This window comes from Delphinus delphis, chromosome X (genome assembly GCF_949987515.2).
Source record: "Delphinus delphis chromosome X, mDelDel1.2, whole genome shotgun sequence".
Classification (NCBI taxonomy): domain Eukaryota; kingdom Metazoa; phylum Chordata; class Mammalia; order Artiodactyla; family Delphinidae; genus Delphinus; species Delphinus delphis.
The window spans coordinates 118,029,319-118,045,428 of record NC_082704.1 but is presented as its reverse complement, the minus strand read 5'-3'; the positions used below and the strand labels follow the sequence as shown (position 1 = coordinate 118,045,428).

Here is a 16,110-nt window from a genome sequence, read left to right as displayed (position 1 = left end):
TCATCTCCACCCTAAAACCAAACCAAGACAAGATGAGGCAGAATGAGAAGGTCTTAGGGAGAAGCAGAAACCTGGCCTGATGGTGATTAGCACTCATTTTTCACCCATTGCCAAAGGGATTTTCTTCTTACTTGACCTGAGGATCTCTGTGTTACATTAGTATGAAAAGATATAACAGGGGTAGGAATTTCCTCCTGGAAGGAACTGGCTGTGGTTGTGGTGTCAAGTAGCACATGATGAGGAAGCCAAGGGAGCCAGGCATCAGTCAGTGAAATGTGCCTGTCCACCAGCCTCTTGGCCTAACCTACCTCTCCCTTCTCCTGAACTCTTTCATGACCTCCAGCAGAGTCCGAGATTCCAGCTTAAAGAATGAAAGTGGCTCCTCTTGCCACTTCTATTTAACACAATATTGGAAGTGCTGAACACAGCCATCAGACAAGGAAAAGAAATTAAAGGCATCCAAATTGGAAGGGAAGAAGTAAAACTGTCACTATTTGCAGAGGACATGATACTTTATATAGAAAACCCTAGGGACTTCCCTGGTGGCACAGTGGTTAAGAATCCTCCTGCCAATGCAGTGGACACGGGTTCCAGCCCTGTTCCGGGAAAATCCCACATGCCGCGGAGCAACAAAGCCCATGCCCCACAACTACTGAGCCGGTGCTCTAGAGCCCATGAGCCACAACTACTGAGCCCGTGGGCCTGGAGCCTGTGCTCTGCAACAAGAGAAGCCACCACAATGAGAAGCCCGCACACCGCAACGAAGAGTAGCCCCTGCCCACTGCAACTAGAGAAAGCCCGTGTGCAGCAATGAAGACCCAATACAGCCACAAGTAAATAAATAAAAAAGAAACCCCTAAAGTCTCCACCAACATACTATTAAAACTAATAAATGAATTCAGTAAAGCTGCAAGATACAGGATTAATATACAGAAATCTGTTGCTTTTCTACACAGTAATAACAAACTATCAGAAAGAGAATGTGAAAATCAATCCCATTTAAAATCACATCAAAAAGAATAAAATACTTAGGAATAAACTTAACCAAGGAGATGAAAGACCTTGACTCTGAAAACTAAAACACTGATGAAGAAAATTGAAGATGATACAAAGAAATGGAAAAATAGCCTGTGCTCTTGGATTGGAAGAATTAATATTGTTATAATGGCCATACAATCCAAAGCAATCTACAGATTTAATACAATCCCTGTCAAAATACCCAAGACATTTTTCACAGAACTAGAACAAATAATCCAAAAATGTATATGGAACCACAAAGACCTGGAGTTGCCAAAGCAATCTGGAGAAAAAAGAACAAAGTTGGAGGTATCACTTGCCCAGTCTTCAGACTATACTACAAAACTACAGTAATCAAAACAGCGTGGTACTGACACAAAACCAGACACATAGAGAGAGCCAAGAAATAAACCCACACACCTCTGGTCAATTAATCTCTGACAAAGGAGGCAAGAATATACAATGGAGAAAAGACAGTCTCTTCAATAAGTGGTGCTGGGAAAATTTAACAGCTACATGTAAATGAACAACATTAGAACATTTCCTCACACCATATACAAAAATAAACTCAAAATGGATTAAAGACTTAACTATAAGACCTGAAATCATAAAGCTCATAGACAGAACATTCTTTGACATAAATCATAGCAATATTTTCTTGGATCTGTCTCCTAAGGCAAAAGAAATAGAAGTAAAAATAAACAAATGGGGCCTAATTAAACTTTTTGTTTTTGCACTGTAAAGGAAACCATTGACAAAAATGAAAAGACAACCTATGGAATGGGAGAAAATTTTTGCAAATGATATGATCAATAAGGGGTTAATATCCAACATATAAAAACAGCGCAACATCAAAAAAAAAAAGCCCAATTTAAAAATGGGCAGAAGACATGAATAGACATCTTTCCAAAGAGGAAATGCAGATGGCCAAGAGGCAGATGAAAAGATGCTCAACATCGCTAATCATCAGGCAAATGCAAATCAAAATCACAATGAGACATCACTTCACACCTGTAAAATGGTTCTCATCAAAAAGTCTACAAGTAATAAATGTTGGTAAGGATATGGAGAAAAAGAAACCCTCCTACACTGTTGGTGGGAATGTAAATTGGTACAGCCCTGTGGAAAACAGTATGGAGGCTGCTAAAAATAGAAAACTAAAAATAGAACTACCATAAGATCCATGAATTCCACTCTAGTATATATCTGGAAAAAATTTTAAAAAGGTACATGCACCCCAATGTTCACAGCAGAATTATTTACAATTGCCAAGATATGGAAGCAATTGAAGTATTCACAACAGATGAGGGGATAAATAAGATGTGGTATATAGAGAGAATGGAATATTACTCAGCCATAAAAGAATGAAATTCTGCCATTTGAAGCAATGTGGATGGACTTAGAGAATCTTATGTTTAGTGAAATAAGTCAGACAGAGAAAGACAAATACTGTATGATATCACATATGTGGAATCTAAAAACTAAAACAAATGAATGTATATAGCAAAACAGAAACAGACTCACAGATACAGAAAACAAACTAGTGGTTACCAGTGTGGAGTGGGAAGGGAGAGGGGCAAGACTGGGGTAAGGGATTAAGAGATATAAAGTACTATGTAAAAAATAGGTAAGCAACAAAGATATATTGTACAGCACAGGGAATTAGAGCCATTATCTTGTAATAACTTTTTTTTTCAACATCTTTACTGGAGTATAATTGCTCTACAGTGGTGTCTTAGCTTCTGCTGTATAACAAAGTGAATCAGCTATATGTATACATATATCCCCATATCCCCTCCCTCTTGCGTCTCCCTCCCACCCTCCCTATCCCACCCCTCTAGGTGGTCACAAAGCTCCGAGCTGATCTCCCTGTGCTATGCGGCTGCTTCCCACTAGCTATCCATTCTACATTTGGTAGTGTATATATGTCTATGACACTCTCTCACGTTGTCCCAGCCCACCCCTCCCCGTCCCCGTGTCCTCAAGTCCACTCTCCATGTCTTATCTTGTAATAACTTTTAATGGAGTATAATCTGTAAAAATACTGAGTCACTATGATGTTCACTTGAAACTAAGATAACATTGTAAATCAACTACACTTCCATTTTTTTAAAAAAAAGAATAAAAGTGGCCCTAAGAGCCATCATCCAATAAAAAGTTCTGTGTGGTCACTGTCTTTGTGCTACTCTTTCTAGTCAACAGAACCGAGCCTCCTACTACAGAGGTAAATTGCCCAAGCTCACATGTGGAGGGGGGAGGGGGTGACCGGACAAGTCCTCATATTCTGGTCTTCACACTCCCAAGCCAGTGCCCTTTCCATCAGACACAGGTGAGCCAAGAAAACAGCTCCACCAACACTGCTGTTGACGGAATGCGAGCACATGTGTTCATGTGTGTATTAAGGTTGCTCAGCCTCTCCACTTGGGCCCTTGGGCCCTGACAATGCTTGCTGTGGGGGACTGTCCAGTGTATTGCAGGATGTCTAACAGCATCCCTGGCTTCCATGCAGTAGATGTCAGCTGCGTCCTTCCTCCAAGCTGTGAAAACTGAAAGTGGAGCCAGACATTGCTGAATTTTACCTGGGGAATGGGGGAAAACCATCCCTGGTTGAGAACTACGTATCTATGTGTATGTGTGTATATATGAAATGAATGATCTTATGAATATTCATGAAGCATCCCCTCAACTCCCTAAAAAAAGAAAACAAAGGAGAAGTTCTGCAGACACTGAAATCTTCCAAGGCAACCTTCTGGCTTTCAGATGCTTGCTATCCCTCTCCTGCTTTCCTTTAGGTTTTAGGCACAGCAGCCAATGTTGCGTTTTTACGGCAGGTTTACTCTATTTGTATAACATCGCAGCTTTTCACTTCACCTCAAATTACCTTACGGCTACACACGAATACACATTAAAAAGTATCTTTATAGAAGATAGTCAACTTTCAGAAACAGGCTTTACAGAGCAAAGGATTTCAAATACATACTTCTCATCTTTATCAGAATCAGGATCTGTGTTTGTAAAAACGTCAGACAACCAGACCTGCACTGGCTCCAGTGTCACAGTGGTGAACCCCAACAGAGACAGGCCAGGTGAAAGACTGGATAACAATGAGTTAACGTTGGTATAATCACTGATTCTGAGTTTGCATAAGGTCAAATGAGAAGTTTAACAGATTGTTAAAACATTCTTTTCAACTGCTTATTTTGAAATCATATTGAGATAGACATGGTTTTTCTTCTAACCCTTTAAGTTGACCTTTCTGAAACTTTTTTTTAAGTGGTTGTGCTGAAGCCACGTAGACCGTTGAGATACACATGGCTTTCCCCTTTAATGCCCCAAGTTGATCTTCCCTTTAAATACACATAATAGTCGACATGTAAACTGTCCCACTTGAACACATCTTTCAAAATGGTTGCCAGCGCCAGCCGGTGACCCAGAAGCTACAGCTTCCTCCCTGTGTTAACAGTGGGGTTGAGAGGACTCTGCGGCTTGGGGCTGTGGCAGAGCAGATGTGTGACTTCCAGCATCCCCCATGTGATGGCAGATGGGGCCTTACCTTTGGGAATGGTGATCTGACAGCTCAGGTCACAGTCCTGCTGCAGCTGATAAAAAGCCACTTCCTGCAGCCGGGCTCGCTCCAGCTCTGAGAGGCTCTGGATGGAGACTGACCTCAGCCGTACGCTGCGACCCGACATACTGTTCCACGTGAAGTCACCCTGCAGATCAAGGGGAAGCACATCAAGGGTCACACAGTAATCTACGACTCGCAAGCCTCAGCCTCTCTCTCAATCGGTCATAACGTCAAGCAAACTTCATTTTCACGTTCCCAAATTGGCTCTCAACCCCTGAAATCAAATCCACTCTTACTTAACTGTGGATTTACTCAGTCAACTGCCAATATCAAAATCTGGAGTATCTGCTAGGTCATCTGATCCCATAAAATGATGCAAAGAAAGCTATGTGGGAAGATGCTTCAAGGGTCCTGCCTCCCCTCTCTCGTGGGAACACATGGGAACTTTTCGGTTTTTCTTTCTCAGTAACAGGAAAAACTACCGCTAACTGCCATTGTGCACACTAGACATAGGAGGGGAAACGTATACTGACAGCCTACCGTGTACCAGCAAAGCGCCAAGGGCTCTTTAGTTACTTCCTCTATATAATAATACAATCTAGTATATTTATTATATATGACACAATATATTATTATTATATATAACTCATACTTATGATACATTATTGTAATATATACTTAGGATACATTATGTTGATATTATAGTAATATATAGTATATATAAATATAATATAATATAATATAATATAGAATAAATTGAGGCTTAGGAAGGTTAAGTAGTTTTCGCCAAATTGTAAAACTTACAAGATTTGAAACTAACCAGAACTCCAGCTAAAACATCTTAGGCTTTTAAATTCTATGCTAAATTGTAACCACTGAGTTTCTATTTAGAGCAGTCTAATGAGCTCTTTTGATCACAGTAAGTATAGAGATATGATCAATAAAAGCTACACATATTTACAGAGACGTTTGATGCTAAAATACTCCACATCAAAGAATCAAAGCAAAGATTCCCACAATCCTGAGGCTATCTGTGTGCTCACACACACACGTCTGATTTCACACCGCTGAGAGTGAATATCTCTACCCTTGATGCAGACAGTGAGAAAACGATGACCTAAGAAACAATCCTTCACAATCCTCGGAAGCCCAATGTCCCCTCACTGAGGAGGAATTCCTACGAATCACAGATATCAACCAGGGCACAACAGCTGTGAAGAGGTATCTACTGCTTCGTTAACAATCAAGAAAAATTGTGGGAGAAGGAATAGTGCTGGGCCCTACAGACACTGCCAGGGACTTCTTGCGGACGTGGGGAACATTTAAGGAATCCCAGAAGACTTCACCATCCTCACTATTCACCTTAAAGAAGAGAGACAGAAAGGCTGGCCCCAGCGACTGCTAAGACACCTTTGTTCCCTACTGGTAGCAAATTCCTGCCTAGAAGGTTCATTCCAAAGAGTGAACGGCACTGTGTTAATTCTTTGTTATTTTTTTCCTCTTTATCTGGGATTTCATGGATTTATTTAACAAATGGAGATACCATACTCTAGTAGGGGCAGAAAATAAACAAGGGTAAGTAAAGAATGTAGCGTGTTAAGTAATGATAACTGCTAAGGAAGGAACAAAAAGCAGGGAAGGGGCCGGCAGTGTGAGGAGAGGACAGGGATTTACACTATTAGGTGGAAGGGCTGGGAAAGACCTCACAGGGAAGTCCAGGTTTGAGCAGAGCTTAAAGGAGATGAGGAATTTTTGTTTGTTTGCCTTCACACCTGTGCATCTGCATCCAGTGGGTGAGAAGGAGGGGTACCAGGGACCCAGGAGGGGCACAGGGAACAGGGTGTGGGAATGCGTCAGGGCCGAGGAGTGAGTGCATAAATGTAGGCAAAGCGGGTAGGCTGCAGTCACGTTCGGTAAACTGAAGAACATTCTTCCAGCCCCAGTGTATTTTGGATTTTTTTCTTTTTCTTTTTTTTTTTTTTTTGGTACAGCTGGACTAACCACAAGTTTCGACAGGAACTGGGGACTTAAGTGTTGGGTGTACCTCTCACTCACACCCTTTAAGATTAGGGCACCACAGGTACGATATCAGTGAATTGCTTTCCCCTCACCCAAATGGGAAGTTCCAAATGAGCTGGGGATTTTTAAATATGAAGTCTAGGTATCTAAGGGAGCCCGCGGCTGCTTGAAGTGTCAAAATGGAATTACATATCTATTCTTTAAATGCATTTAAAAATATGCCCTCCGACGGGCTCTAGTATCTGTAGCAGGGGTTGGCTATCTTCTTCTGTAAAAGGCCAGACAGTAAATATTTCAGGACTTGTGGGCCATGTGGTCTCTGTCAAAACTACTCAGATCTGCCTTTGTGGCATGAGAGCAACCATAGACAGTTTATGAATGAATGGGTGTGGCTGCGCGCCAGTCAAACTTCATTTACAGAAACAGGTGGAAGGCTGGATTTGGACAGTGGGCTGTAGTTTGCCAACCTTTGAACAATAGCTCATGACTGAAATAAAATTAATCAATCCCTAGAAGACACATTTTATTTTTATTTAGTATGACCTCCTGCATAATGAATTCAAACGAAGTTCAATGAGCACCTATTACGTGCTAGAAACAGTATTAGGCTTGGGATTGTCAAAATGACAACACAGTCCTCGTTCTTTTTTTTTTTTTGGAACCAACTGACTCACATTGTAGTAAATACAAAGTAAAGCAATGATCGTGGCTTGAGCTGTCTGGTTCAGTGATCGGGCGGAACGTCACACACAAGCTCAGTCACTGCAAACAATGGTTTTCTGGCTGTGACCACTGGCTGTCACTTCTAACATAGTAGAATCATGTCAGGGGGAATGGAAAAAGTGAGCACCACTTCTTACCATGTTCTCCCTAGTACTGCCAGTCTCCCTCTGCCCCTGTGTTGGATACAGCAGAGACCACCCACCAATCAGCCCAAGGCAGGCCAACAGGGAGGGGCCAATCACTCTGTTCTCCAACTACAGCCAGACTCACCTCCACAGCAGTACCTGTGGCCCTAGCCTGGACTCCTGTACAGGAGTCTGGCTCTGGCGGTGGCAGCTGGAAGAGGGTAATAGGACCTCCTGCTGAATGAAGGAAGTTGGGTGAATGAATGGGTCAGCTGCAGGGGTCACTTGCAAAGGGACTGGAGTGATAAGAAAAGAACTCATTCAGGCAGATACTTTTGATATCTCCCAAACCTGCCTGTGGCAGGAGGGGAAGCCATCTCCCATGGGAGAGGAGTCAATGGGGTGGAAGGCCATATTCTCACTACTGAGTCTTTGCAGGAGCCAGGGCTTCAAGGCACAAGGCTCCTGGTTCCTTCTCTCCACCACCCCCTCCACTCTCTCCACTCACTCCTTGTGCTGCTTCTTCTTTTTCTTCTTTGCTGCCTTGCTGTCTTTTGACGTGTGCCTTGCCCTCTTGTGTGTCACTCTCAGAGTCCGAGCTGTCAGAGTCAGATGACTTCCTGTCTCTATGTTTCTTTTTCTCCTTTTCCTTCTTTCTTTTTCTAGAAGAATTTCTCGTGGGGTCAGGCTTTTCAAACTCTGCTGATTTTGCCTCTTCCTTCTCTTTCTCATTAGGTATCAGAGAGTACTTGCTCCCACCTGGTTGCATGAAACAATGCTTTGCAAAGTGGCCTTTACAGCCACACTCCTTGCAGGTAGTGTTCAGGACAGCCTCGAGGGTGATCTTCTGCCCAGTGTAATCCTGGAAGGACTGCCTCTGCCTCTCTTATTGCTCAATGATAACGTTGTTGGCGTCAAGGTCCTTCCCAGTCCCTTGGTTGACAGCTTTCACGGCGAGGGATACTTTTATCCTTTCCCTTTTCATCTCTCGTCCGATAAGCTTCACCCACACCTTCTCTCCGACATCTACTATCTCAGAGGGCTTATGCACGCGACAGGATGACATGTGAGTTCGATGGACCAGACCTTGCTTCCGACAGCCTGGGATTTTGACTTGCCTCCACAGTCTGTCACCATAGCAACCTCTCCTTGGAAAATAGTGTAGAGAGCAGGCAAGTTCTCCATGGTCTCGGGTCTTCCTGAATTCATCCTTAATGTTCTATGGTTCCTCCATTTCTCTTCTGCTAAAGCTAATTCAAGTGTCTCGGTGTCAGCACCCGGTCTCCACGCCGCAGCCAGTCCTTGTTCTTAAGGAGTTAAATTTTGGTAGGAAGAACACACTCGGTCCATGAAATACAGAGATTATGATACTAGGAGTAAGCACCAAATGCAATGGGATGCCTAGGAGAAAGGCTTTGACATCTATCTGGGGATCAAGGAAAGCTTTATAAGAAGGCAGCGTTTCCCAGGAGACCCGTAAGTTGAATAAGAGGGGTAAGGGTTTGCTCCGTAGAAATGCAACATTGGAACAAAGGTGCCAAGGCAAATGAATTTGAGAGAACGGCCTTGTTTGGGGGAAATTACAAGGCTAGAAGGAAGGAAAGAGCAGGAGGCGAAGCCACGCAGAACTCAGGGCCATATCCTGGAGGGCTTTCTCGGCAGGCTTTGCAAAGCAGATTGGATTTATTCAGCAGGTGATGGCTAGTCATTAAGGAACCTTGAGTAAGAGAGGAACGTGATCAGATGACTGGAAACACATTTCCAAGGGAATTGAGGGAGGGTGCAAGCCAAAGATGCAGAGATCAGAAGAGCCACTGGGCTATAGGTATGACGCTGATTCAAATGTGAACAGATAGGGAGATGCGCAGAACCACAGAGATGCCTGGGGACAAATTGTATGTAGTGGAGGGTAGGGAAGGAGTAATCTAGGATGACTTAAACACTTCTGGCTTGAGCAACTGGGAGGATGGTACACTAAATCACCAAGATGAGGAAGGGCAGAAGGGAGAAGAAAGATGTTCAAATGTGACATTCTGAAAGTGATATTTTATCTCTAAGAAAGAAAGAAACAAAACACATGACCAAATCTGGCAAAACAGAATCAGGCCAGTTTGCATCTTTCTTGAGTCTTCATTTTCTTCTCCCAACTAAAACAGTTCCAACGCAATCAAGTAATACATAGTTCTGGAAACTGCTCACAAATGCCTACACTTAGCATAATGAAAAAGTGAAGATGTGATGCTTTCAATTTCTCTGAGTCCATTATACATCATAGCCCGTGGCTCTTAACTTCGTAGACTTTTAAAATTCTTTGGTAAATTTGGAATTATCAGCCAAAAGAGAGGAAAGGCTTGGTCTACTTGTAATGACTTGAATTTATGGAGTTGTTGTCTCCTAAGACTTTAGTTCTTATAGCAGCTGATGGCTCAGGAGAAGGCTACAGCCAAATCCCAGAAAGAGAAAAGAGTGTGGCGCTTTCTTGAAAGCAGGGCAGCTGCATTCATCAGCCTTTGGAAGAGTCATTTCACAAAGGAGGTAATACTGTCCCCAGAGCCAACTGGTTCTTAAACCCATCCTTAGCACATGGCTGAAAAAACAATTTTCTTGGGAGAGAAGGTCATCAAATAATTAACAAAGAGGGACTTCAAAGATACCTCCAAAGCTACCTATTATCAAATGTGTGGCATCTTAAAAAATATCAGTTACATTTTTGATTATGGGTAATGGACCAAGATGCTTCATAATCCATTTTATACCGCAAACGTGAATGACTGAAGCCTGAAGTGTTCACACAGCCCTGGAAAAGTCTGGACGGGCCACTCCAGTTCATCACCCTCCACCCTCCACCATCTCATTGTCTTTTGCCACCTGCCAATCAGCAGTCATGAATACATCAAATAATCTGCATCTTCCCCTGTGTCCCAATTTTCTCACCGCTCCCAACCTATATTTCTACCATTGTGAATTTTAATGATTTTTTTCAGATTAAGCACATGCGATTTCAACATGTTTTTTCAAGTTGGAAATACGTGAGGTCCATTTTTGGGAAATTATCAAATTAACACAATTAACTGACAGGTTAAAACCATATTCATTCATAGTATCTTGCAATAAAGTCAAGAGGTATCAGTGCCTGCCCTAAATGACATAGAACAGCGTTCTTCATTTTTATTTTTATCCTTAATGCAATATAGACATTTTGCACATACGGTCAAGTAAATGTCACAACACAATGGCCGGGAAACTCTGCGAACATGTCTTAAAACTACAGTTGTATTGCTTTTTAAGGCGTGATAATTTAGTGTTGGCTCACAATAAGTTACTTGGTCGAATGCATCCACATTCCTAATTTCAGTCCACATCATCTTTTAAAATTAATTTGTTTAAAGAGACCTTTCTCAAAACATTCACCCAAGGTTTATCCAAATTATCCCAAGGTTCAAATCAGAGTATTCGCAATGAAGTACCTAGAAGTCTAAAATCTAAACTCAGCCTGTTTCTCTTCCGCCTTCTCACCTCTCCCTTCAGGTTGCTACAGCTGAGGACGGAGCCCCCAGATGCGGCACCCGTGGGAACCACACAGACCAGAGTTGCGGGGAGTCGCCGAGCAAATCCATGAGGTTTCCACATCTCCTCAGTGGCCTCTTTCTAGAATTCCTAGGGGTCACAGTGTTTCTGTGCGTAAAATATGTTTGCCTTTATATTACGAAAATTGTCAAACATGAGGAAAGAAAGAGATTAGACTAATGACCTCGCAGAGGTTCTGAGGCAGGTGTCTGCTCTGCAGTTGAGCACGCTTTTTTTTTTTTTGGTTTCCTGATTGACTGACCCATGCAGCCAGGATTGAGAACCACTGCGCTCCAGGGTTGATCAGATTCAGGTTGGGTTGTAGTAAGTCTGCTGTACCTAGAAAATTCAAGAAGTTCGCCACCAAAGAAAGATGCAATTTTACCACAAGATGTTACTTTTTGAAACAAAATGTGAGCTTTAAGACACTCAGGAGTAAGCACCATCTGCTTTCCTTTGTTGAACAACAACAACAACAACAAACGACTTGAACCAGACACTCAGATTCTAAAGCCTATGCTCTTAGCCACTACAACGTCCAGGCTGGTGGATACAAAGCTTGAGATGCCCTTCAGCCTGCGTTTTGTTCTGCAGAGGTAGAGAGACGTATAGTATAGAGTTACTGGACAGGAGGTGTGGCAGACAGAATGCTAAGACGGCCACATCTTAATTCCTAGAACCTGTGAATATGTTACCTTACCTGGCAAAGGGAACTTTGCAGATGGGATTAAGTTAAAGGATCCTGAGATAGGGAGGTCATTCTGGGTTATCCAGATGAGTCCAACCTAATCATAAGAGTCCTTGCCAGAGAGAGGCAGAGGTGGCTGTGTGTGTGTGTGTGTGTGTGTGTGTGTGTGTGTGTGTGTGTGTGTGTGAGTGAGAGAGAGAGAGAGAGAGAGAGAGAGAGAGAGAGAGAGAGAGGGATTTGAGGATACTAGGCTGACAGCTTTAAAGACGGAGGAAGGAGCCATAAGCCAAGAAATGCAGGCAGCTTTTGCAAAAGCTGGAAAAGACAAGGCACACATTCCCCCCAGAGTCTCCAGAGGATGCAGCCTTTGATTTTAGCTGAGTGACACTGACCTCCAGAACTGTAAGACATTAAATTTCTCATGTTTTAAGTTTATGGTAATTTGTTACATCAGCAATAGGAAATGTAACAGCGAAGCAGCAGGAGGGAGCGTTAGAAGAGAAGGTTGGTGAAGGTCAAGGGGATTGAGTTCAGATGAGGATAAGCTCCCAGACACTTAAGAAAGTAGGTGTTGACCTCCCATCAGATTTTTATCGCCCTCTTTCCTGGTGCTACAGTGCTGCTTCATACTACAGGTACCACCACCAATGGTTTGAACTGGAGAGGTTCCAAGACTGGAATTTCGAAAGCGCTTTCCCCACTAAATAGAATTTTAGAAACTTACACATAGTAAATATTTCAGGCTTGTGGTTCATAGAGTCTTTGTCACAGCTACCCAGTTCTGCCAATGTAGCACAAAGGCAGCCATAAACCACATGTAAACAAAAGTTCCAATAACATTTTACTCACAGACACTAAAATTCTAATCTCATCTAATTTTCAAGTCACAAAATATTATTCTTTTGATTTTTTTCAACCATTTAAGAATGTAATGACCATTCTAGGCACGTAGGTCATACAAAAACAGGCAGCAGGCTGGATGTGGCCCACTGGCTGCAGTCTGCCAACCCTTGATATAAAGAGATTGGGATCATTTAGGACGCTACACATACTTCTTTAGCATCTACTACCATGCGGCAGAGACCCGGTCCCTAGCGCTCTGCATCGTGAGCGACATACATCAGCTCGATTCATGAGGGCAAGAAGCCTGTCTGCTTTACTGACCTGGGTGTTCCCAGTATCCAAGATACTACCTGGCAATTAATTATCACTGAAGAATAAATAATTCACAAGCAATAAATATTTGTCAGTCTAGGGACTACATGAATCACATGCATCATGAGTTCAATAAGAAATTGGAAACTAACCAACTCAGGTAATATCGTATCTATGAGGGAAGATGTCTTCAGGATTTGAATAAACTGCTAAGAAACAGTCTTTTGAAACAGAGCCAGTTGTTGAGCCCCGAAATGCCGGTATATGAGGGCAGAAAATAAGTGTAAAAATATCGGACTTGAGGAATAATGAATCTGTGACACTCAGGCTCATATGTCAGATGTCTTACGAGCAGGAAGACACAAACATAAGGGTCAATGTTGCCCTGTGACCCTCATCACGTGGGCCATGAAGTAATAAACAAGCCGCCAGACGCGTGCCACAGCCCACGGCACAGCCTAGGATGTGTTTCTGGTGGTTCCTCAATTCTCAAACGCACATTCCAGTCCAGCATTTTTCTTTGGTGACTGTTTATCTCATAAACGGATGACTCATTTTCAGGCTCTCTGGATCCAGTTTTTGCGTGGCTGTCATAGGACTTTTTTTTTTTAGGTTGAAAGTGGATGATTTCTAATTTGTTTCAATTTCGTAAATGTGAGGTTGAAAGTGACCCAAATGTTTCTGGATAGACAAAAGCCCTTGATAGTTATAAAAATATCCTTTTTATTTTCGGGTACTATGGGACAGCATTAACAAAAGGTAACAATACGATACAAAAGGATATACCACAGTGGTTCTTGGGGGTGAGTTTGCCCTCTCAGGGGACATTTGGCAATGTCTGGAAACATTTTTGGCTATCATGACTCTAGGGTGGGGTTTCCTACTGGCAACTAGTGAGTAGACATCAGGGATCTGCTCACCATCCTACAAGACACAGGACAGCCCCACGTGCCTGCAATAAAGAACCACCTGTCTCCAATTGTCCACCATGCAGAGATCGAGAAAACCTGGCATAGCGTAAGCTGGGTCTGCTGTTAGGCCCCAATTACACACAATGTCCTCAAAATGATGGTGTCAGAAGACATGAACACTCCTGAGTTTTGTTTATCATCAAAGGCATGCACCATGCACGATATACTCTTACGCATCTATGCATGATTATGTATATTATCCGTGTATTATTCTGTATATTATGGAAATCAGTGAGCAGAATCATAGAAGCTATTTAGAACTAGCATTAAGAAGCACAAACAACACAAACCAGTTTAAAAGAGGCACGCAAAAACAGCCTCAATACAACAGAATCTCGATTAACTGGAGAACAACTCACCGAAAGCATTAACTAAAGAGATTTCCTTCCTGCCAGAAGTATATGTCTCCACGTTTAGGAAAAAAAACAAGCAAAAGGCAAAGTGAAAAACCAACCATCTAATATCTGGGGTTTATTCAGAAAGGTCATTCTTTTGAGCTCAACTGCATCTTTACAAACAGACTTGATTCTTCCCATGAAATAAACTTGATTGAAATACTTTTGGTTTTGGTCTATACCACATTGTTTTATTATGGCCTTGAAACAAATCTCTAATTGCAGCAGCTCTTTAACCTCATCCAACTATAAACTTCCCAAGGCCCAGTGAGCCCCCAAGAAGTGACGCGAGACTGCTCACAATATGGCCTGCAGACAATTCTTGTAAACGTGCAGGTTTCTGGGCTCTAAGGCAGATTTAGGGAACTAGGGTCACAAGGGATGGGGCCCAAGTACCTTCGTCATAAACCAGAATCCTCGGGGGATTCTTATCTTTGCACAATAAAGATTGAGGCCCACTGGTGTGGTAGTAAGGACTTGGATTCAAACAGCTACGAGCTCTTCGGCAAGATTCAGAACATCTCCAAGCCTCAGTTTTCTCACCAATAAGATGGAGCAAAGAAAAAGACTTAACTCCCAGGTTTGTAGTGATGGTATGAGTCAATGCAAGTGAATTTCTTGCCGAGTACTTATTAGCTCCCAGCAAGCCCTGAATGTGTGGTAAAGTTATCATTAATTTTAATCATCATTCCTCTAAATTTGCGTCCCCTTTTTAAGCCTGGCAGTTTTAGTGACACCAAAAACTCTTAAGAAATGTGTGTTGAACTCATGAATAAATGGTTCTACTATGCGTAAGATGCCTTTTCTACGTGTCTACAAGCCAGCCAGCTGGATTGTGGCTCCATATAGGTGAGAAGCAGAAGCAAAGACCAGATGAGTAAGTTAAGGTCTGAACAATGGCAGGCCATTTACATAAACCATGCCAGGGGCTGAATTTCTTTTGTCTTCTACTGTGGCCAGCTGTCATTTATTAATAATTAATAACCGCTGAAGCACGGCCTAAGTTTAAATACCAGGCTCACAACCAACATTTCTGAAAAGGGCTGCCTAGTTCTTTATAATTCCAAAATAAACACATCTCCAATGACAAGGAACTCCTTTCCTCATGAGCTTCTGGGCAAAGCCGAGGGTATCTGCATAGCTGTCACACCCCTGTTTGGACTCTTAAAAAGAGGTTATTCCTTTATGAACTCAACAAAATAACATTTGCTAATTCTTCTCTTGATTCTTCGAGCACTTCTTCTCAACAGATCTTTAGGAAGATTTAATACTTCTATATTGTATATAATTTTTGTTTTCTTTATCTATTCTGGTCCTTTTTTTAAAAGCAGAAATTTTAGAAAAGTCTGAACGTTTGGTTGGTATAGCAGTCCATTTTAACCTTTTGCCTTGGTATATTCGCTATCGATTGCTACATAAGGGGTACCAAAATGTTACAGTAACATGGTGGGAAAATGCGCCTCACTCATTCAACAAATATTTAATCGGCACCTTCTACAGGCCAGGCACTATTCTATGTACGTGGATTCATTGGTGAACAAAACGAAGAGCCTTGCGCTCATGGAGTGTCTAGGCCAGTAGAGGAAACTGATAAGAAACAAACATAATAAATGAGTAAATTACACAGCAAGTTACAAGGTGATAAGGCCTAGAGAAAAAGAGAAGGTAGGGGAGTGTGAGGGGAATCAGGAGTGCTGGGAGGGTTTCCAGGGCAACCTTACTGCGAATGTGATATTTGAACAAACTCTTATGGAGGTGAGGTAATGAGACAGGCAGATTTCAGGAGATGAGCATCCCAGGCAGGGGTGAGTTGACACGGGGGCAGCTTGGGGCAGTGGCTAAAAGCAAAGGTTGGCAAGCTAGGCTGCCTGGGCTTGAATCC

General features: G+C 42.4%; 1 protein-coding gene and 1 pseudogene across 1 annotated transcript in view; both read right to left on the bottom strand.

Annotated features, from left to right (window-relative positions):
- ARHGAP6 (Rho GTPase activating protein 6) overlaps window positions 1-16,110 on the bottom strand; it is a 485,583-nt gene that overhangs the window by 81,802 nt on the left and 387,671 nt on the right. Inside the window, exon 2 of the mRNA XM_060001767.1 lies at window positions 4,571-4,730. Within this exon, the coding sequence (XP_059857750.1) occupies window positions 4,571-4,730 (160 nt within the window). The remainder of the gene's footprint in view (window positions 1-4,570; window positions 4,731-16,110) is intronic.
- Window positions 7,730-8,736, bottom strand: LOC132417901 (zinc finger CCHC domain-containing protein 17 pseudogene; annotated as a pseudogene).